This window comes from Mchenga conophoros, linkage group LG3 (genome assembly GCF_057382185.1).
Source record: "Mchenga conophoros isolate Kocher_MC1m ecotype Shallow Benthic linkage group LG3, M_conophoros_male_GT1.1, whole genome shotgun sequence".
Taxonomy (NCBI): Eukaryota; Metazoa; Chordata; class Actinopteri; order Cichliformes; family Cichlidae; genus Mchenga; species Mchenga conophoros.
The window spans coordinates 37218196-37242271 of record NC_140528.1 but is presented as its reverse complement, the minus strand read 5'-3'; the positions used below and the strand labels follow the sequence as shown (position 1 = coordinate 37242271).

The window sequence follows — 24076 nt, the reverse complement described above, 5'->3', positions numbered from 1 at the left end:
GCAGGAGAAAGAGAGAGTGGGAGAGGACGAGAGAGAAAGGGAGAGCAGAGGCGAGAGAGGAGAATAAACAAAACAAAGCGCCTGACTGCTGTCAGCTGGCGAGGTGCGGGGACCATGACAACTTCTGTGTTACTGACACTCATCTCTGACTCAGAGAAACGATTTCTCCCCTGTGATCTTCACACAGTGGTGAGTTACATGTGTGTGGAATTTTTCACGTTTTATAGAATTAAATTTCCTCTTACTTTCTTTTTTGTTAACCTGAGTCACTGATCATTTGCAGTATTACAGAGTCTGGCAGTCTTTGCATGATGTCCACGTCACTGTAAGTTTCTAGCTGACTCTCAGGTGTGACAGGTGTGCCAGCAGGAAAGAGTAATAATAACCTGCATCCTGAGGTTTGTCATGCAGGATTAAAGGAGCCAGGCTTTGTTCACACAGCTAGGATTGTATTTTACACTGACCCTGGGTCAGTATAAGTATCATACAGTTTAAACGAACCACTGAAACTTGCACATATTTATTACAGATGCACTAAAGAAAAACGGGATATTTACCGTCAGTTTGTGGCTGCGATTAAACACTTTACTGGAAACTTTATTAACCAGTAACTTCATCAGTCATGACAGAAGCTAATATTTCTGTGCTAACATCGTTTAAACCAGTGGTTCCCAAACTTGTTTTACAAGAAAAATTTCCACCCCCCCCCCCTTTGTGCGCATGAACACATCCTCCAACCACACACACCCATATTTTGCTCCATTGCATGTGGCTATTTTCACGCCACGCTGTGCAGCACGTTATTGTTGAGATGAATAGCAGAATGGCAGATAGAGACAAAATACTGTTAATCTTACCATCTTCAGGTTTTACACACTTACATACACACACAGTTACTGTCCCTCCATTTAGAAAGGCAGAGGCGTCACGATGTGATTATTTTACTGTAGTTATTTTTTTTGATGTGTAATAATATTCAATATTACTATCAATGCATTTTCCAAAAAATGCCTCTCTGTGCAAAATGGGTTTAAAAACATAAACAACTGTAGGATACTGTTTGTGATTTAAACAGCCCAGCGCTGCTCCTGATGAAGGGAAAACCAATCCTGCAGGGAGACCTACCTCGGCACTTGTGCAGGTGATTTTTCTCTTACTTTCTTTTTTCTGTTATTTACTAAAGAATCTGTCAAAGAAATAATGAATTCTCCACACGTGTTTGAAGGTTGCTGATACGTTCATCTAGCACAGACCTATTGCTGGAACGCCAAGACAATTCTACTACAATGGCAAAGACAAGACGCAAGTCACCAGAGCTCTTTGTGTTGCTCGTGCATGAGGGAGAGAACTGTGACGAGCATCGTTCTCTCTGTTAAGGAATATATTCTAAAATACTTCTTCAGCAAAGACTCAGAGAAGAGAAACACACAGAATTTCTTGCAAGCAAGGGCAGTCTCCGGACTGAGAGACTCGCGCCTGAGAAACTGCCCCGGTCTTTATTTTATACTTCATTGGGTGAGTGGGTGTGTGTGTGTGTGTGTGGGGGGGGGGGGGGGGGGGTGTCAGAGTGTGGCCCCATAAGATCTTCCCTAAACCTGCTGGTCTCAAAGTCCAGCAGTTCATCAAACCAAAAGGCACTTAGACTAAAACAGACATAGCTACGTTAATCCTACCATGAAACAATAAGACAAGGTACGACCTCTCTCATGCTCCTAGGATGTGGGGTGAACACCCTAGAATGTTACAGACCTCCTAGGATGAGACATTCTTTCAATATGCCACCAACTATATACTTCTACACACAAATGATTACATGCAGCATTCTACCATATGCAAACTTATATCACTAAAAGATTATACTGACTACTAAATACAATTTTCCATTGACACCCTCCAAGTAAGCAAATGAATGTTAACAGTCAAACATAGAAATTAACATTTGCAAAATCATTCCAGCTTTGTGGTGCATCTCCTCCAGGTGTGTAAATCACACATGCAGAGTGGTTTGAGTTCCTCAGAGCTTCATAAATGTCTCTTCCAGTTGTTTCTATCACTGTCCATATGACCAGAGTCCAAATGTATGCAGACATGGGTATAACAAACACACCAGTTAGTTTTGCTGTTTGTCAATGTGGCTTTCAGTTATCTTCAAGGCTGCAGGCCTTTGTCAGCACTCCTGTTTTATGGCCTCTATCAACCCTCATCACCTCATTTCATGCATTCTTCCTGTGGGGGGATACTTATGACTCCTCTATTGTCCTTTCGTCTCTGCAGAAAACCTTTTTTGGAAAGGGTATTGGATTCAATGATTTTACTGCTGTTGTAACCCCACCTGTTGAGTCACTTCAGCAGTCTTGTTCATGATGCAAATGACAACAACAATGACACAAAGGAAGACCCTCTTCAGAGTGTCAAAGCATGCATAGCACAGTGACACAGCATTAGGTGATGTTCATAGGAAACTGCTGTCAGTCATTCCCCGTCACCACCATAGCTTCTGCTTTCTGTTCACAGAATCATGATGCCATCCTTGTACTTCCTCTCTGCACTGTCGATTGGAGCTTGGAACGCTCCCCTCATCCTTCAGATCTCCATCTGTTGTCCACAATCTCCTCGTGATTACCTCTGGAAAGCCCCGTGGCACAGCTCTCCATCCAGTGCAGCTTTATGGTCATTGTTGTGGTTCCAGAATCTTCTCATGATGACCAGTAGGTCCCCAAACAGCATGACCTTTGACCTCAACCCCTGCCTGGGCTGTCAGCTATGGTCCCTACTTCTTGCTGGGTCTCTGAAGGTTTCTCAGGAGATTCCACCCTTGGGGTCATTTCTTCCAGCAATGCTCTGCTGCACCTGCATCTCCTCACTAGAGGAAAAACTTCTATTTGGAAAACATGTCAACCATCATCAAACCAAAAGTTCCTTTCAGTTCAGTGAACTTCACTTATCAAAAAATATAATTATTTATTATTTATTAATTATATTATTGGTTTATCACATTTTCACTTTCACTTATTGACCATCAAAGTGTTTATTGTCTTTACCCAAATAATTGGAGCAGAACTTAAAATCTATAAGCTGTAAAAACTTTATATTTGAAGACTGAAAGAGACCCAGGAAGTGGTCACAGGACGAGGGTGACAGACTGTCTGAAGCAGTTAGAACAAGACAAGGCTGTTGGACCAGGTGTGCTTGCTTTTGAAACTGTGTCTTAATTCCACCTGTTTCACATACAAGGGTCAGTTCTACAGGCAGGAACGTGGGTGTGCCGTGGGCTCCCCAGTTTCACCCATTGTGGGCAACTTGTATGTGGAAGACGTGGGAAAGAGGGCTTTGCTATCCTACCCTGAAACACCACCAAGTCATTGGTTCAGGTATGTGGATGACACCTGGGTGAACACACAAACCTCCATCTCTGGTTTCTTTGACTGGAGGTTGTTGAGGATTTGATGATTTCACAACACTGTATGTGATGTCACTGGTGATGTCATCTTCTCCATCTGCTGAAATGAGTTAAAGTAAACACTTTTATGATTTAAGAATCTAAATGGACCAAATTATGATGACAGAATGGAAACAAAATACCACGATGAATAAGAATGAATATGTACAAACCTTCAAGTTTCCTGTGAACACATCGTCTCACCAGCAGAACCAGTAACACCAGTAGAATCACAACATAGACTACATATAAGTAAATCTTATAAGGCTTACATGATTTACTCATGAAAGTGGCCACTTTCTCATTACTGTCATATATTGTTTTAGTAAGTAATTCAAAGAACTGTTTAGACGGAGCCAAAGTTCAGTAGAGATAGTTGTGATTGGGAAAGCTCAGAGATATTAAAAGAAGCACTGAGGCTCCATCCCCACCAGAGATGTGACACGCCTCGTCCCTTCGCTAGAATCTGTAGCGAGGGATTGGTTCACCAGAGACCTCGCTCCTGGCTGCTGCCCAGCACACATTGCACCCTGAAGATTCTTGTTTGTTTGCAAAGAAAATTAATATCACTCTCTCTGTCCAAATGCTGTACGTCCACGATTTTAGCTACTTTGTTAGGCTACTTTACTTTTCTAAGGCTTAAGTAAATTCAGGAGTGATCCCCAACAATGTCAGAGTAAGAATCTGCTTAGATACCATATTACTAAGATTTTCAGGGCCGAGTACAATAACCTCAGTTTTATCTGAATTAAGAAGCAGAAAGTTAGCGGCCATCCAGGTCTTTATATCTTTAAGACATGTGTGTTATCTAGCTAACATGTAGTGAGTCGTTTAATCTTTAAATGACATTTGTAGAATTTGCCCACTTCCTCTCACCCACCAGTGAAAGGAGAGGAAAGGGAGAGAATCCTGTGCATACACAGAAATGAAGAGCTGGCAGAATTCAATTCAATTCAATTTTATTTATATAGCGCCAAATCATAACAAAAGTTGCCTCAAGGCGCTTCATAGATACAGAGAAAAACCCAACAATCATATGACCCCCTATGAGCAAGCACTTTGGCGACAGTGGGAAGGAAAAACTCCCTTTTAACAGGAAGAAACCTCCGGCAGAACCAGGCTCAGGGCAGAAAGTGGACCCTCGAACAAATGCTCATCCTCTGAAAAGGTCTGCAAATGTTTTCACTGTCAGTAGCAGTAGTTTCCACTGAACCAAATAATCCTAAAAATGTTTTTAAACCTTAAACCTATGAAGGCTGCAGGCCACAACGTGCTGGTCAGGCAACAAAGTTGTTCTTCATATTACTAAAATGTTGGAGCTTGTGCCTCTTCAGATGTTTGCTCTTCTTACTTGCAAATAGCCGAGGGGAAATGCCCGAAACCTCAGTCCTGATTCCACAGCTTTATTACATCAGCCTGGTAGAAAATAATTTTTCACTATCAAATCAGGCCACCAGGGGGCGGAGCGGTCCCAGAAGTTCAGTCGTGAGTGATATCTAACCTCTCTTCTTCCTCGCAGCTCGTCTGATCGTGAGTCCCAACAGCTCTGATGTCTCTGAGGGAGATGTTGTGACTGTAATCTGTGAGGAGGACCAAAGCTTTTCTGATTGGACTGTGAGGAGAAACACCAGCAAACTGCAGAGGGCTGAGTGTGGAGATGGGCGGGGACAACAGCAACGTGATCAATCATGTTCAATCAGTACGCTGGTGCCTCACGACACCGGAGTTTACTGGTGTGAGTCCAGTAATGGTGCCATCAGTAACCTGGTTAATATCACAGTCACTGGTAAGCTGATCACTCTCACTTTACTTCTTATTGCATCCACAAATTGAGCTGAACATGCAGGTACATAGATTCTGTGCTGTTCTTCACTGATCACCTACCTGACTGACAGAGTAATGAAGGACTTCCCTCCCTCGGTGCTTCTTAATGTGTGAGGATATTCTCCATTACTGAGTTAAGACTTCCTTATTTAGATCTAAGCTCTGGATTATCTTGCACGTCTCGTGGCTCCCAAATGTCTCTTAAGTTATTATCCTCTGTAGCCTCATACTTTAGCTTTACTTGGCAAATGTGAATGCTTTGTGTGCTGACAAACCCTTTTGCATGTAGTGTTTTTATGAAAAGCCTTATAATTGCCTAATTCTGTGTTTTTGTTCTGTTACAAAAGCAGGCATTCTTACTGTTGTTTAATATTTTAATCAAACCTTTAAGTTTAATTCAGCACAAAAAGCCCCACTGTAAACAAATCCACAGAACAGAACCAAACTCAGCAGCCAAACAGTTTGTCCTCAGTGCAGGTCGACATTCAGAAAAACCAGCTGCCTCAGCTTGGATGGGCTGATGTGGTTTCTCCTTAGTATCTGCCCAGTTTTTGAGAAGACCCTCCAAAGGAACAGATGTTGCCACAATGCACAGTCTCCCCTCCATCACCTTCAACAGGTAGGGAAAGACTGTGGCCTTGGCCTCCCACCAGCTCTGTGGGCCTTCTCCTTGTTGGATGAGGGGCTCCTCAAGATAACATTTCATCTCCATCATAACATCAGCTGTAGTATTTCTCTTTGCAGCATCTCCTGCAGCTCTTTCATCAAAGAGGCTCCACACAGCAGACGTCTGTGGCTCCTCCTTCACTTGGCCCTGTAATGGTGGAGCTGGGTGGGAGTGCACTTTGCTGCTGCAGTTATTCTCTGAAGTGCCTCATCAACAGCTCTGTTGTCACTGAATGCAAGCTTTTTAAATCTACCATCCAGTGATGCAGCTTCTGAGTGGACGGTGTTGAACTCCACACACAGAAACTTTTCACACTCACTGCTAATTTTGTTTTACAGTGAAGCCACTCTGCTCTGCTAGTCCCAATATCTTTCACCTGCAGCAGATGCTGCTTCGTTTGCAGCTGTCAGTCATATTTCTGTGTTTTTGTGTCGCACTCTCCTCCACACTGCTGTCTGTCATCTCACAGGTATGATGTGCGGAGCGATGCTGAACTTCCAATCCCAGCGTTTCATGTTGCAGGATCAATTCCCATATGAAAATATCAATATCTAATTTGATTACATTTGTTTTTCATCATAAATATGACAGACAAAAGTAAATTCAGCAATTAGCGGGATGGTCTGCAATACCCTGTTAACAGGAACTACACTCACCACCTCTCATTCATGTGCGTGTTACGGCTCTGCAAGAGTGTGAGCCAATGAGAAACCAGAGGCACAAAACTTTAGACCACAAAACACACAATCTGATGTTGGTTTGTAAAGATGTTGCTGATGAGACTTTGTAGAAAGCAGCTGGTCTGAGTGATGTGATCAGAGTGCAGTAGATAATGTCTGACAGCAGTTTGAAGAGCAAATGGATTCTGTTCTGTTCTTCATCATCACCTACCTGACACCTCACAGCTGTTTCTCACCTGCAGGTCACACAGGAGGATCTGTTGGACTGAAGGTCAGCCTGTCAGTTCCTGCTGTGCTTCTTGTTGCTGCTGTTTTCTTCATGTAGAGAAAACAAAAACAACAAAGGAATCAGGATCCAGCCTCATGTTGAGCTGCAGAAAAATAAAATGTCTGAATCTTTTTAAATCAGCACTCTTAGTCTCCCGCTGGTGGTTTCAGCGCTGTCAGTGAACCTGGGGAACATGAGATGATGCTGGTAACAGAAGTCAAAGGGAGTGAACAGCAGACAGGGATCAGCTGCAGGTTTAATACACGTCCTGAATTTGGTTTAGTTTGAAGTTTCTGTAAAATAAAACCAAACGTTGTGATTTGTCTCTTTATGAATAAAGTTGAATTGAATTTCTCTCTGAGCTCCTGTTTCTGTTGTCTGTCAGTGATTTTATCAGTTGGACATCAAGTAAAACTTTGGATAAAATGAAAACTGTTCACACAGTGTCTGTAAATCCACGGGTGAAAATAACACATGTAACATTCACACAAGTCCACGAGTGATTGAATGAAATGTGATCATGGAAAAATAAATTCAAAACTATTCAAGACTTTTACCATTAACTGTCATTCTATTATGAAGTAACAGGAAGGTAATAACACTATAATATAATAATAATAAAGAAAATTAAAAAATATGGTATAACAGAGCTCACTGCCTCACACTGTCGATAGCAGCATTTCTTTTTAACCTTATTTCATTTAAGACTCAGACGATCATCTGTTTCCACTTAAAGTAGTCTAGCTCTGATATCACTTTAGCCTCTGGATGGAGGATTTGCTATGTTAACTTATAGATAATAAACTAAACGTATTACAGACCAAAACCAAACACGTCCGTAGTATAAGACTGGATTGAACTCCCTTCACACCTGTCTCGACACAACAGTCAGGTCAGTCCCTTCCCTTTTAAGAAATCCACCTTAAATGTATTTTAAATGTAAGTGATGCAAAATGAATTTAATATTTTATCTTTAGTTTGTCAGGTAGCATCAGGTCAGATGGATGATGTTGAGTGAGATGGAGCAGACAGAGATGTCATCACAGCTGAGAGGAAGCAAAAGCCTCAACATCCAGGCTTAAAAGTGATGTAGGGAGCTAAAGCTAAAGCTCTGCTTTCTTTGTGTGCTTGTGCTAACAGCAACTAATGAGAAATGTGATGACAATTGTCCAGCTTTGTCCTTTTATATTCTACCAAATGTGAAGTGAACCTGTGGTTATACAGTAACGATAAGAGCATCTTTATTAGTCCCACATGTGGGAAATTTGTTTTGTTACAGCAGGAAGTGGACAGTGCAGTTACACAGCAAACATGAGAGAACCCTGGAATAGAATAAGAAACTGTACACAACTGTACCCAATAGAATAGAATAGAATGATAGGATAAAAATAGAATACACATGCTATATACAACTGAGTACAAATACAACGTTGTCAGAAAAAGAGTGTTACACTTAGTCCTATTGCACATGTGTGTGTTTGATCAGCTGCAAAGTCTTTGTGGTGGAGTCTGACAGCAGAGGGGAGGAAATCTCTCCGCCCACATCGTGGGTGCTGCAGCCACTGAAGGAGCTGCTCTGAAGCGCTATAAAGGTTTGTGATGATCAATACAGGTTTACAGCTCAGATCATACTGAGTTCATTATGACTGATATAAATATGTGATAGAATAATAATAAATCGAGTAAATTGTGATTGACAAACAGTTTTAAAGAGAAAGTTTGTTAGTTTAAATTGTGTGAAAGGTCAGAGATGGAGAGAACACCAGGCTGGGGCTGAATATCAGTGTATTACATGCAAATCTGATTGGATGACAGGACAGAGCATAAACTGAAGCTCGCATGGATGTTCTGGGTCTCCTGCCTCTGTGAGATCAGCAGGTCAAAGATTCAATAGCAAAACTTGGTTGTTCCAGCAGCGACGCCGAGGGCAGTGAGCTCTAAAAGCCTCCCAGATGAAAACGTGCCCGATCGAGAGGTGATCTGCTGCTGATGGGTGACGAACCTACTCAGGTCTCCAGCTCTTATCAGAGGAGGCAGTGAAGACACCTGAGCTTCAAGGCAGTCAGGCTGGGCGAGTCTGTGATTACATACTTTTATCTAAGTACAATCTGAGTATTTTACCTGTAAGTAATCTTACAGTATTATGTTATATTGTGAGTCCTTCTTACAGATCTTCCTAGGTTGAAAATGAAACAGTACTAAATGTAACAAGTAGACAGCAGCACTAAAGTCATCAGTTTAATGGACACAGAGGAAGCTTTTCAAAGGCTTAAGAAGAAGAACATGATGCTAGAACATCACATTTTATAATATGACAGTAAAAATAACTCACAGAGATCATCTTCTATGTTTTCCTCCATAAGGGCGGCGAGCCTGGGTCCAGCTATTTGAGTGGTGTCTTGTTTTGGTGAAGCTTTTAAATTGCTTGGCCTTTGAGGCCTGCATGGAGCTCAGGCTGACACTAAGCACAGGAAAGGCCCACAGTGGGTGCACACACAGGATACAGATCTGTCAGTTCATGATCAACAACCACTGACCAAAGCCCACTGATCTCTGACCTCCCAGCCCATTCTTCCTTCAGTGGGCTGCTTTCAGTCATTATGCAAATGTTCTGTTTATAAGATTGAGGAAACCTGCAGTCAAACAACATATGAGAACATAAGATGGAAACAAACAGAGTGAAACAGAGTTTGTTTCCTTCCTGGTTTCCTGGTTTTCATATGTTTGTCACACTTAAATGCTTCAGATCAAACACATTAAAATATTAAACAAAGAAAACACAAACTGAAGTTTGTAAATGAAGATGTTTGTTATTAAGGGAACAAATCCAAAGCTACATCATCCTGATCTGAAACATTTAATAAGTGTGACAAACATACAAAGAACAGGAAATCAGTTTGAGCAGCTGTAATCAAACTGTCAACCTTCACACGTTTTACTAAAACCTTTAATTCTCCACTAACATCACTTTGTATCCACGGTCACTCTAATGGACCCTAGAAAATAAGATAAAACACATTCAAAGACTATTTTGTGTTGAGAAGAAGTTTCTGGCTCTTATTCTATTTTCTAAAGGAGGCAAACAGCAAACAGGACTCTCCAGCTGCCCCGGAGCAGATTGTAATCATTGCTCTAGACGAGCTTCATCGTGTTGCAGACACACCTTCACGCTCAGGGCAGCCGTTACCTGTGTGCTCTAAGAGAAGCAGGAAGATTTAGGGTCAGATTTACTAACATGTGGAGCAGCAGCAGCCGCATCACAAAGTTTAGTATGTTATGTATTTGTAATTTTGAGTTTTACATCTCTTGGAGAGAGATATCTTTTGCATACTTATAAATGCACCATGTGGTAAGCTGTATACTGTGTCTACTGCTGTACTGACAATAAAGCTCTTGAATCTTGAATGTGTATCTGTAAGAGTGTCACTGTCAGGAGACGTGTCTGTCATAGTTGCTGCTGGGAGGTTATTACTGGGAGGGAGATGTTATCAGAGTCATCAGAGCTTCATCGGCTCAAGAGTCGTTATCGCAGCACCAAAACTTTGTCTCTGTCAGTGAACTGGAATGAGCTGGATCTGAAACAAAGGCAGCTGTTACTGTGTTAGATTCACGTCTGCATGTTGAAACATCTTATTAAAAGTAAAGATGTGCACATACAGGCACGTGTCACAGTGACGCTGAGGATCCTCAGAGAGAGATTTCACTCATTTTCTTTACAAACCAAACTTTTATTTCCAGAGATATAAAAAAAACAAAGTTAAACACAACAGTGTTAAAAAGGGCACAGCCGAGCAAAACACCACAAACACAAAAACAAGCTGTTTAAAGAAGGTCACAGACTCAAGAGTGCAGAAGTGGAGCAAGGTGGAGCAGTTCGGTGATGTAGGTGGAGGCTTCACACTGTCAGGCCATAAAAAACTGATCCTCTAACAGTGGAGAGATGTTTGGAGTTAAAGCTTTGTCAGGCCAGAGAACAGAGCATCAGTTCGTCACACTGACCTCACTGCTGTAGTGATTAAGGACGTCAGAAATCCAGAATCCACTTCAGGACATGTATGACATCATGTCACCCATAAAGGCTTCAGCCATGAACTGGGTCTCGTGTGAGCCATATGAGACCCAGTTCTGTCTCATTACAGATACACAAACATGAGTGTGTACATCATGTTTGTGAGTTTGTATGAAAATGTTTTCACAGTGTCAACTTTCCCTAAAATCACAATGTTCCTTAATTTTAGCCAAACTGGTGGATCTGAAAATCCATCTGAACAGACACGAGTCAAACTTGTCCCGAAACACTGTCAGTGTACGAACGTCTGCATCATCTGTACAACAGCAGAAAATATTTCAATCCATTCATTGTCGTGTATTTTGGGTCATTTTAGGAAAAGTCACCAAGTTCCAGCCCAAACTGAGTCTATAACAGTTTGTAAACTCTGTCAAATTTGATACGATGGATTTACAAACCACGGAGAACAAAGTACAAGCTGTCTCCCAGTGGGCTGGGCTTAAGGAGGAAAAGTCACATGAGGCAGGAAAAGTCACATGAGGCAGGAAAAGTCACACGAGGCAGGAAAAGTCACATGAGGCAGGAAAAGTCACATGAGGCATCATCAGTTTCTTTCTGTCCTTGATCATCTGTTTTTCGTCATGCTGGGTAACAGTGACTTCATGCAACATCAGGCTCAGCATTATTCAGCTTTGAATACTTTGCAGCCCTTTCAATTATTTTTTTACGTTTTTTTCTCTGGTTTTGTTTTCTTGTGCTAAAACCCCTCTCATATTTTCTGCAGATCAGATTAATAAGAAGAGCAACAACAACAAGAAGCACAGCAGAAACTGACAGACCAACTATCAGTCGAGCAGATCCGTCCTCCTTCCCTCCGTCCTCCTTCTCTCCAGCCTCCTTCCCTCCAGCCTCCTTCCCTCCATCCTCTGTGTCTCCTCCTGTGTGACCTGCAGGTGAGAAACAGGTGTGAGGTGTCAGCTGTCAGGTAGGTGATGAGTGAAGAACAGAACAGAATCCATTTCCTCTTCTAGTTCAGGACAACAGATTAATACAAACTATTCACAATATGTATAAAGTGAGAAAATACTGGTGGATTTTTCGAGCTTCTTAAAAGGAAACAGATGTTCTGACTAAACATGACTAAAACTGATCCAGCTGTTCTTTATTATTTGACTGGATTAAACGTTTTAAACAAACTTGAAGAAGTCCAGCTCCTTACAATAGTTTTTTACAGTTGTTACACAGACAAACTGTATTATTGTCAGGGTCCTATGTCTGAGCGACCCAGGATCCCTGAGCAGTTATGGACCTGTTATATTACATGTATTTTTGGTGTTGCTGCCCCTCTTCTCCATGTTTGTAGATATGAGTGTGTGTGTGTGTGTGTGTGTGTGTGTGTGTGTGTGTGTGTGTGTGTGTGTGTGTGTGTCTGTGTGTGTGTGTGTCTGAACTCTTGTTTACAGGCACCTTGAGGTATGGTGGGTGTGGCCCTGCTAGGGGACTGGCCACACCCGAAGCCACACACCTGCTGCTGATCAGGGCTCGCCGGGGGAGCTACTTAGGAGAGTCTTGGAGCTCCCACAGATGTGGGATTACTGCGTGAGACTCCCAAGTCAGAGTGAGTGAGTGAGTGAGTGAGTGAGTGTCCCCGCGGGGTCAGTGTTTAACGGCTGCCTCTATTGTTTTCCTACAGGAGGAACGTGGAGAGGAAGAACAGCACGCACAGGGTGTGCAGAGTCACGACAGCGGGGAGCACGAACACGGACGCCAATGGACACACACGGGAGCCTTGGGGAGCACGGGCATTAATTGTGCATCGATATTTACCACACTGTAAATAAACGCTTCCAGATCAGTAACTCTGCTCAGCTGGTCTCATTACAGCGAGAGGGCAGCCATGTTTTTAACACAGCTGCAGTAAAGATACTTTACAATAAGCACTGCCTGTGTTCAGATAAACTGCCAGCTTAGTTTGATTTGATCTAAACCTGACAGAGTGACAGCAGCCGTCCTCTCTCTGTAACAGCAACAACATGCAGGGAGTCTGCTCAGCTACACATGGATTAAACTCTGAGGTTAAACTATCAGGACATAACAGAAGTCAGTGAATTAATAAATAACAAACTAGCTCAGCTGGAGTCTCACATTGTCACAGATGAGGATGATAACACTGACTCCAGAGTGAGCAGGACACATCTGTGCTAAAGAAAACTGATGGAGGCCAACTGAGTGTGGGTGGATGCTGGACTACCAGCCACAAAGACAACAGCTGGAAACATCTGTCTACCTCTGACATCCACCAGCTCATCCATACAACAAACAAACATCAACAACCAGGAAGCAGCTTCACCTCTGATCACACACACTCAGCTCTACTCACTCACCTGGAGGAACAACCAGGTATACGAAGCTGATGTTCATCCATGACCTTGTTTCATTCATGAACACATGACACTCGTATGTTCCAGTGTCATTAATCGTCACGTTCTTCAGAATCAAAGACACGTCTCCACCCTTCATCTGTCTGTCCTGCAGATCCACCCGGTTCTTAAAAGATGGATGCAGGTGTGTTGGATCAGAGAGACCAGCCTGGTACAAAAGCACATAATCTGGCTTCAGGTCAGCTCTCTTCCAGTGCACAGCTGTGATGTTGTTGTTTGGAGCTCGACATGTCAGAGTGACATCCTGTCCAGACTCAGCTGTGATGTTTTTCTGGTCTGAAAGATGAAACAACACAGAGCAGAGAGGTTAAAGGTCAAAGTACAATTATGATCAGAATGATTGACTTTAAATATTTTGTTTATTTCCTTTGACATTTGAGTTTTTAGTCATGTTGGATTTAATGAACCTCTGAACATCCAGCAGGTCACCAGTGACCCACTGAGGGGGAATTTTAGCCTCGTGCTAAACATGCAAAGTGTCAGAAACTACAGGGTGGCCTTTTGTTGTGGGCAGTCTGAGGTACACCTGTGCACTACTCATGATGTCAGATCAGCATCCTGATGTGGCACACCTGTGAGGTGGGATGGATTATCTCAATATAGCAGATGTGCCCACTACCACACATTTGGACTGATTTGTGACCACTGTTTGGGAGGGATGGTTATATTGTGTATCTGGAATGAATTTTAGGTCTCTACGTCCATCCCATGGGGAATGGGAGCAGTAACAAAGGTGTTGCGTTTATATTTTTGTTGAGTGTATATAGACATAGTATATTGTTACACACTTGTAAATGTCTCATTGGAGACTGGCACACACATTATTTTGCAACAACTAAATAATATAAAATATTTGAACCATCAGAACATTTTAACCAAATACAATAGTAGTAATACGATGGCACCTGTCCAAGATGGCGGCCAACCAAACCGGTTTGACAACCGGTTTGACCGGTTTCGTGCGTGTGCGCATGCGCGTTCAGTAATTCGATGGCAGTAGTCCAAGATGGCGGCCAACCAAACGGTTTGACAACCGGTTTGGCCGGTTTGACAACCGATTTGACCAGTTTCGTGTGTGTGCGCATGCGCGTTCAGGTGTTCTTACCCTCTGGGCGGGAACGACTCCTCCTAGTGGGATGTGCTAGGTTGTATGGGTATAAAAGAGATCCTTTCACATTCTAAGAGCATCACCGCCACGGTCTGAGGAGCACCGACACATCGCGCTAAGGATCCCCGACGCATCGACCTAGAGCACCGACACATTGCGCTAAGGATCCCCGACGCATCGACCTAGAGCACCGACACATCGCGCTAAGGATCCCCGACGCATCGACCTAGAGCACCGACACATCGCGCTCGCTAAGGATCCCCGACGCATCGACCTATGGAGCTCGGAATGACACCCAGCCAGGACATCGCCCATGCCACAGGCACTCTAGGTATGTCTTCAGGAGTATGCAGTCGGGGTCCTCAACGTAAAAAGCAACGCTGTGGAAATGCCGCAGATGGAACTGTATTCAAGTTAGAATATCGAGGCGTCGAAGGGTATGTGTATGCCATTAAATATACCGAAGGGACAGTTGTGCTTAGTGTAGATTGTGGTGAGGGATTGTTTTGGGGGGAAGCCCAAGTCATGTCTACTAAAAACTGGAAGCTCTTCCGCACCGTAGTGTGTGCGGACCTGGACAATGTGGGTTTCCCAGAGCTGCTGTATGTTTCCCAGTGGAACAGTGCATCAGGCCCTGAGCTTTACAGGGTTGAGGCTGATCGTTTCAATCGCAACCCCGACGACTTTATTTTTCTCAGTGTATGTGATGACAGGGATAGTCTTATTGCTTCCAGAGGGCTTGAAAACTGGAGGTTAAATCCATACCCTCTAAACCTCGAAGAGCGCACAAGATGGTTTAAGGACTTGTTTTTTATACAGTGGTGCGACTGGAGAGGTTTGTCGCGTCTGTTTAGCCAGATTGATGACGCGATCAAGAGGGACAGACTCAACACTGCGTACGAGAGTATTAGAAAGCGCCTTGTTTTTGACGATCTGGCGAGTTGTCCGAAGACTGGTTTGCCTGGTACCCTGTGTAAACCTAAAATCATAAGACCTTCCGACAGCTAAACAATAAACTGGTAGGTTTAATGTGCGGGTGTGTGGGGTTGAGTGTGTATCTATGTGACAAATTAAGAGCTTGTGGTTTTCATTTTACAGAGAATGACACGCCCTCGTGGGACCTGTTGGAGTCACCATCAACAGAGCTGCTAATCCCGACCCCCCAGACTCCACCACCCTCACCACAATGCTCGCAGGACCCCCTCATATCAGACCTGTGGGATGAAACTGTAATCGACATCAAACTCGCAACTCTCCACCTGTTAATGTTGGCTTTGAATGAGTTTATACAAGAGACATGTTACGGATGCCAAACAGGCCACCCCAGTCAGGTGCAACACAGCTGCTTGCAGGAATTGTCTGAGTATTTCTTCGACACCTACTATGATGATGTGATGATAAGGCTCCAGACTGACCGATTCATCCCTGCCATCCGGCTGTTTGTACGCTCATCCACTGCAGATGGGTCTGGAACACAAATCCGCAGAGTTGCAGAACACATCATGTGTGAACTGAGATCAGAGCGATATATAGTATGCGCCATTAATGACAACATTGGGCACCTGCTAGATGCAAGTACTTGCGCCCGCCGTGTTAAACCAGCCATGCTCCGCATGATTGGAAACTACTGGGCTGGGTTACATCTGGTTTAATGTGGGGTGTCCAAGTATCCATTGTCTGTGATTGTGTCTTTGTGAAAATTAAATAAAAAGACTTGTTAACATCAACATCATAGTCATTTGTGGTTTGTAAATCATGGAAAGCACATTGCATAAAATATATCATGATCCAGCCCATCCTGCGGGGTTAGCCAGTTTAAATAAGCTACGTATAGCGGCAGGGGAGGCATCAGGTGTAACACCTCCACTATCTCAGGTCAAACATTATTTAGAACAAGACGACACCTACACACTCCATAAACCTGCGAGGATCCATTTCCCCAGAAATAGAGTATTGGTGACAGGGGTCGACAAACAGTTTCAAGCCGATCTGGTTGACATGTGTGAATATGTGACAGATAATGATAATGTGAGATATCTGCTAACATGTATAGATGTATTCTCAAAATACGCATGGGTTAGATGCCTAACAAACAAGACAGGGTCTGTTGTATCAGCTGCTTTTGAAGATATACTTAGTGAGGGTAGGATCCCTGTGAAACTACAAACAGATGAAGGCAAAGAGTTTTATAATGCAACCTTTAAACAGCTAATGAAGCGATATAATATCAAGCATTTCTCAACAGCTAGCGAGGTTAAATGCAGTATTGTCGAGAGATTCAATCGTAGCTTCAAGGGTAGAATGTGGAAGTACTTAACATCAGCCAACTCCCGGAGATATGTAGATATCATACCAGATCTCACACAAGCATATAACAATGCTTATCACAGATCTATCCAAATGGCTCCGGCAGAGGTGAATAAGGATAATGAGAAGTCGGTCTTCAACGCGCTGTACAAAACGAGGCCTCAGAGGGAACTGCGCTTTAAATTTAATATCGGTGACACTGTACGAATATCAAAACTGAGAGGAAAGTTTCGAAAAGGATACGAGCAGACCTACACCGATGAGATTTTCACAGTCAAGGAACGTATAGGGAGACAGCCCCCAGTGTACAGACTAGTGGATCTAGCAGGAGAGGTATTGAAAGGGTCATTTTATGAGCCTGAGATACAACGTGTGGTTGTTGATGAAAACAAAACATTTAAAATTGAAAACATATTGGCTAGAAAAAAAGTGGGTCGGAAAAAGCAGGTGCTAGTGAAATGGCTAGGATGGCCCAACAGCTTTAATTCGTGGATTCCAGAAAAAGACATCGTTGAGGCGTAATTAACTCAGATGACGCAGCTCTACACACATTCATTCAACACTGAGCATAGACTGAGAAAGCATGAATAAAAAGAACAACAATGCAGGCTTCTATGTAAGCCTCTTCTCGAATGCTTCATCACATGTTTACCCGGGTAATAAGATATCTAATTTTAGAACAAAGCTAGCAAAACCTATTGTTTTGGATCAGCCATATGAGGTCGCTGTTATAGAGATACAGTACCCACGCATATGGCGGACTTTTCCACAATCAGATTCGGAAGTGGAAATTCATGACCCCGTCAAAGACGGAACCATAGCCATAACCATGATCGAACTGTCTGTGGGCCATTATGCATCTGTGGAACAGATAATAAAAGAATTTAATTTTAAATGTCAACAGCACCAAGCCACTGGAGACATTAAAATGCAGTACAACGCCGTTAGTAACCATGCCTGTGTTATGGGGCCTAGGGGGACTATTCTCACATTTAGAGGGAGACTGGCGGAAATCCTAGGATTCAAAACAGGAGAACCGTTTGCACTTCATTATAAAAACACATATGCCCCGCACCCCGCAGACATATACGGGGGAAAATATAACATCTTTATTTATGCAGATATCGTTGATTACCAGCTTGTGGGTGACGCCCACGCGAGGCTATTAAGAGCTATAAATATTACAGACGATGACCGCCGGTTGCCTATTCTACAATTTGACAGCCCACACTACACACCTGTGTCAAAGACATTAATCGACGACATAGAAATTGATTTGAAAGACGATCGAAATCAACACATACCCTTTTTATACGGCAAAGTGTTTGTCAAGTTACACTTCCGACCGATAACACAGCATTTTTGAAAAAAAAAGGATGGCCGTCTACAACTCTGATGACTCAAAATATGTAAAATACTACTTATCACAGGCTGGTGGAGAGCTCGGAGGGTATGTTGGGACCAGTACACAATATGGGACAGGTCTGGGTGGGTTGTTCCGTAGCTTGTTTAGATTTGCAGTACCGCTGTTTAAAAAAGGAGTCAGCATAGTCAAACCACACCTAAAAACAGCCGCATCGGGCATAGTGTCTGATGTCATAACCAACATAACCAGACCCTCAACCACTAAGCAGGACGGTAACGGCTTGTATGTGTATACGCCCAAACCATCTAAGACCCCACCCCCAGGGCAGCCGTTGTCTAAAAAGCGTAAAACCACAAAACCTAGCAGGAGAGCCACCAAACGGACACCGTCACGCAGAGTGAAGAGACCCAGAACCACTCGTTCAAAAACTGCAGCGCTTGACATATTCTAAATGGCACTGTTACACAGTCATTCTGGAGAATGTGTAAAAACAGAGCTCGATCTTTTTACTGTCCCATACACACAGACTAGCATTGAGAAAAGTACATTTATTGAAATCCCACCTGTATCTGCAATCACTGATGGAGGGCCGATCGAGTTTTACATCTCATCGTCGGGTGAAGATTACCTGGATCTAAATGACTCATATATCTACACACGGGTGAGAATCACAAACGCTGATGGCTCAAACCTGGCTAGGGACGCTAATGTAGGATTTATTAATTATCCTGGATGCAGCATATTTAGTCAAGTCGATATTAATTTGGGAGACCGGCTCATTAGTCAATCATCCAATACATATCCATACAGAGGTGTGATAGAATGTCTTATCAATTATAATAAGGACACTTTAGACACACAGTTCAGCACCGGGTTATTCTGTAAGGATACAGCATCACACATGAATGACACATCTATAGAAGGAGAGAACCAGGGTCTGATGACCAGAGGTGGCTACACAGCAAATAGTAGTATTGTTGAATTGATTGCACCAGTACATGCAGACCTGTTTTTTCAAGAAAAACTGTTACTTAATGGAATCGACCTGTCGCTGAAATTTGTGCGCTCTAAAGACGAATTTGCTCTCATGACAGCGGATGCCAATGCATACAGAGTTAAAATTGTCTCAGCCAGTCTCTTTGTCAAGAAAGTTAGTGTATCACCTAGCGTCAGACTTGCACACAGCAAGGCATTGCACCATGCAAACGCAAAATACACGGTAGACAGAGTATCTTTAAAGACCTTCTCCATACCTGCAGGGGCTAGAATATCAACAAATGACAATTTATTTATGGGTAGGATACCTAAATTTGTCATCATTGCATTCATAGACAATGAAGCATACACAGGCTCCTACCAGCGTAATCCATTTCATTTTGAAAACTGCGATATAGAATTTATGTCTTTATATGCTGATAGTCAGGCTTATCCTGCTAAACCATTCCAGCCAAATTTCCAGAGAAAACACTATATCAGAGAATTTTACCAGCTGATACAAACCACAGGAAGACATTTAAAGGACAGATCGTTGGCCATAACACGTGACGACTTTGGTAACGGCTACACTTTATTCTGTTTCAATCTGGAAGCTGACGAAGGACATTCAGGGAATGTGTCGTTAATTAAAACTGGGAACGTGAGATTGGAAACCCGTTTCAGAAATCCACTACCCCGTACAGTGAACCTCTTGTGTTATTCTGTATTTGATTCAGTCATTGAAATATCTAACATGAGACAGGTGCTCTTGGACTACTATTGAGACAAAAACGGTCATGAACACTATAGAACTATCAGCCGTGGTCGGCGGCATTATCAATAAAAACACACATTTCCTAGGCGTGTTAGCCTATGATCAGCTAACCACTGAACGGCTTCAAAGACTCCCTGCTATGTGTATTGTAAACACCCACCCTTCTACGATGCCAGGGGAACATTGGCTTGCTGTTTATATTTCGAGAGACAGACGCGGTTATTTTTTTGATAGTTTTGGTCACTCGTTAGACAGTTTTCCCCCAGCAATAAAGATGTTTCTTCTAAAAAACTGCTCCACTGTTTTATATTCAGGAAAACAAGTGCAGAACGACTTCTCCATCACATGCGGTCAACATTGTGTATTTTTTTTATATCATATGCAAAATGGTGTATCTTATGCCCGCCTGCTTAACATGTATGGGTCTGATTTAATTTGTAATGATGCTATGGTGTGTCGATTTGTCAACAACATACAACCTGTTGCTGTATGCAGTGATTATGTGTGTGTGCAATGTGGATACTGATATGTACTAATGAGAATAATAATAAAAACAACATGAGAGCATGATTTAATCGAGTCAATGGTATTTATTATCAAATCTCGTATATATATATATATATATAGATTCATAACATACTTTGTTTAAACATAAAAGAAATCAAACATTAACCAGTAATAAAAGACATAAAATATTTAACAGTAATAAAAGAAAATAAAACAAAACAATTTAGCAGCAATAAGTGAAAAAAAAACATAACAGTTGAAAAACACCAAACAGCAAATATTTTTAGCAGAAAAACAATTTCTGCAATAAGAAAAAAAAACCTGAATTCAAAAATCCAACCACTCTACAGGACCCCCCTTTAATTTGTTTTTTTTATTCTTTATTTTTTTTAGTGTACTATGTCGCAGCGGTCCACCGGGGGTGTTCTTTTTTGGTGTGTGTTTTAAAAAACCACGGTCTTCAGACAGTGTGTGATCGGTTTTATACAAGGCGACGGTCTTACGTATGCCTGTGTTAGATATGGCTGATAACGGTATGTTTAAATCTGAGAAAGCTTTTAAAAACTCTGTCCAACCGATAGGTCTCAAACCCTCAGAAGGTGTGTGTGTGGTTGTGACGGCTTTAATTAGATCATAAATGTGTGAACCAGGGATGGTTTGTTTATCAACAACAATTTCGCCTTTGTCATTGTAAGAGATCAAGTGTGGCGAACGGTTCACCGCTGATAGAATAAGTTCTGCATTCCTCCTACTCCTTTTAGGTATGTGTGTTAAAACATTCTCCGCAACAAGATCCCGCACCCCGGCATCACCATGAACAGGCAATGTGTCCGCCGACTGGGGTTGCACATCCCTGTTAAATTGTTCAGGTAATGATAAAGACAATACATTCTTTTCACGGGCACCTTGTCTCACAAGGGTGAGGTATCTTTGGAGAATATCGCTGTATTTTTTAGCCTTCTCATACACATCTATGTCAGAATCTTGTAACACTTGTAACATCTCCTTGTCCAACTCGTTCTGAGACTGTTGTCTGATGGTGCCTGTTTGCTGCTGCTGCTGCTGTTGCTTTATTAAGTCCAACTGGTGTTGGGGTACCAAAAACATCTTTTGCACATGTTCCATTTTCACCTGTTTGCTATCAGACTGGTTATGAAAGGGATTGCAGCCCCTAATAACGGCAGTAAAAACCCTCCAGATTGGTTGATTGTCTTTCTCTTTTTCAAAGATTTTATTTTTTTGTCTGCAATCAGTCTGATTATTGTTTTTTTCTTTTTTAGCTGTTTGTACTGCTGATTGGTCAGTGGAATGTTACCATGCAATACATTAAAGGCTATCTCACACAATGCATTGATAAAATCTAAGTTTGAATTACTAATAATAACTCTGCGTAGAGTAGGAGGAGCCCTGTATATCATCTCCAACAGAGACAGATTCCTCCGCATGCGTGATGACATCCTCTCACCTCTTTGCTGATTTTTGTTTTGGAATGTAAACAACCGGACGGTCTGACAGTAAATTTGTTCTGAGTCTTAAATAGTCCGGGGTCTTAGCTTTATAGTCTATTAAAAGATACCCGTATGTTGTCGATGTGGCATCATTAAACGCTTCTATAAAATATTTAGTATTACCCGGAAACATTTGCCTGGCTAAAAGCATAACCTGATATTTATCTCTCGGATTTTTAAACAATATTAGGTAATTAGTGTTCAAGGAAATGGTTCTACTGGATTTTCCCTGAATAAACAAATTCTGAACTAGATATATACAACTCAAATTCCTATGATGCACATACTTTGTGAACACATTTTGTACTTCTAAATTGTTAGCTGCATCGTTCATCACATCGTCTATAATTAACAAATTGTTCTTTTCTGCAGGCAGAAGGGTGTCATCAGCAAGAGATTCGGGTATACCGTTAACAAAGTTTATGTTCCTTATCTTAAGAAGCTGGTCATATAGTGTCTGCCAGCATGAGTATATATACACAATGTTATCAATGCTGCATGATATAATCCTGGAAGAGTTTTCAATTATGTTTTTAACAAAAAAAGTCTTGCCACAGTTACTGGGACCGCTGACCACCATGCTGAACGGATGCTGCAACCGGGCGTCAAACCGCTGTTCTAATTTAAAATCCATAAGGAAGGGTTGTGAAGTCTGGGAGCACACGGCGCTTATTGTAAACAACTTTAACTTTTTTCACAATGGTTTCATTCTTCAAATGAAGCTTCTTTTTATCGCGTCTGATGCTATCAGACACGGCAACTAGGTGTGCGTCTGATGTCTGATTGGCTACAAACTTGCGGACTAAACCTTTCAAGGAGTCGTGGGTGACAACTTTCGAGTTTAATGCATTCAGTGTGACGCCTTTACATTTGACCTGGGTCTTGCCCAGCGATGTGTGATACGCATAATATTTTGGCCCACCGGAAACAAATTCCGCTATGTAATCCTCCACACCATCCTCTCCACAATCTAATTCACTTGTGAGATCCCCCAGAAACGGACCTAGAGGAGGCATCCACTCGCCAGGGCGTGCCGTGAAAATGACACTGTCCGTGTCACAATACAGCACGCGCTGCTGCAAGTTGTCTAGCAAATCATACAGCATGAGTCTGGCGTGTGCAGTGGTCATGGCCCCGACAAAGACATTAACGTCCTTCACACGGGAAGCTCTACCATCAGCGTGGCGCCACTGCACCATTGCGACGTCGTCAGAGATGAAACAAAACTGACGCACGTCGTACTGGTCGCTAAACATTAGCTGGCTAAATCTGGAAGGGTCTGTAATGAGCTCAGATGATGCCATGTTTGACCTCATGCTGAAACGACCCCATAACGAGTTTAACAACAGCTTGTTACAGTTACGAACAGCTTTATTTACACAAATCTTGGATGGGTATTAGCATTATTCCCTCCTTCTCATAATACTCGTCTATGTACTTCTGCTGTTCGTCAGGTGTGTTCACATGTTCAGGATACCCCGAGGCCTCCTGTTTGAGTTTTAGGAAGGCTTTCACATAGTCTTTAAACAATGTGTCGGTCTTATTGGGGAAATGCCACACCTCATCAACAGCAAGAACCCTGTATCCCTTCTCAACAGCTTTTTCAAGCTCAAATGAGACCCATGTGCCTTTCAACACCCGCTCACTGTCACTGTGCCCGCATGCAGTATGCTGGTTCTGGTCTTCAGCACACATGCTGCAGAGTGGAAACATCAGTTTTCCATGGCATCTGTAGGGTAGGACGGGGTGAAAAAGACCCTTAGGTGGGAGCACTGTGCATTTAACAAAGCCGAAATAATTTTCTAGCTTGTCAAAGTTGGTGTAAATGACTTGAGGGTGTCCTACAGGATAGTCTTTTTTAGACTGCACTGTGGGATAGAGACTGGTGAAGTCGTAGTAAAATATTTTTTCATCACAAGCAGTCTTGTGGTACAGCTTTAGAGCATTTGTGCGACCGCCAAAAAGGGCGTCTCGGGGATTCAGGCGTTCTGGCTTTCTGTACGTATGCATGAAAGCCACAACTGCAGGGTCTGTCTGCTTCAAGGCAGCCCATTCACACTCCCACATCACTATTACGCTCACACTGTGTTGTGATCTCAGCGCATCAACTTTGTCACAAAACATGCGATGCAGCAGTCCATAGGATGCTTTGCTGACAGGATTAACTTCACTCTCGGGGTAGCATTTAACACAACCGTGGTG

The 24076-nt window shown here is 42.6% G+C and overlaps 2 protein-coding genes across 2 annotated transcripts in view; one reads left to right on the top strand and one right to left on the bottom strand.

Moving 5' to 3' along the window:
• Positions 1 to 10002: 10002 nt before the first annotated feature.
• The window catches only part of LOC146578481 (uncharacterized), a 91206-nt gene continuing 77132 nt past the window's right edge, over positions 10003 to 24076 (bottom strand). The window contains exons 5-8 of the mRNA XM_085267816.1: positions 17973 to 17981; positions 13272 to 13297; positions 11701 to 11834; positions 10003 to 10074 (exon numbers count right to left, since the gene is read on the bottom strand). Coding sequence (XP_085123942.1) covers positions 10003 to 10074; positions 11701 to 11834; positions 13272 to 13297; positions 17973 to 17981 — 241 coding nt within the window. The remainder of the gene's footprint in view (positions 10075 to 11700; positions 11835 to 13271; positions 13298 to 17972; positions 17982 to 24076) is intronic.
• Positions 14725 to 16118, top strand: LOC146578488 (uncharacterized). Its single transcript, XM_085250107.1, has one exon. The coding sequence runs from the start codon at positions 14725 to 14727 to the stop codon at positions 15442 to 15444; it is 720 nt and encodes a 239-aa protein (XP_085106233.1). The 3' UTR covers positions 15445 to 16118.

Coding starts and splice junctions, on each gene's coding strand:
- LOC146578488 (XM_085250107.1), top strand. CDS start 14,725: ATGACACCCAGCCAGGACATCGCCCATGCCACAGGCACTCTAGGTATG.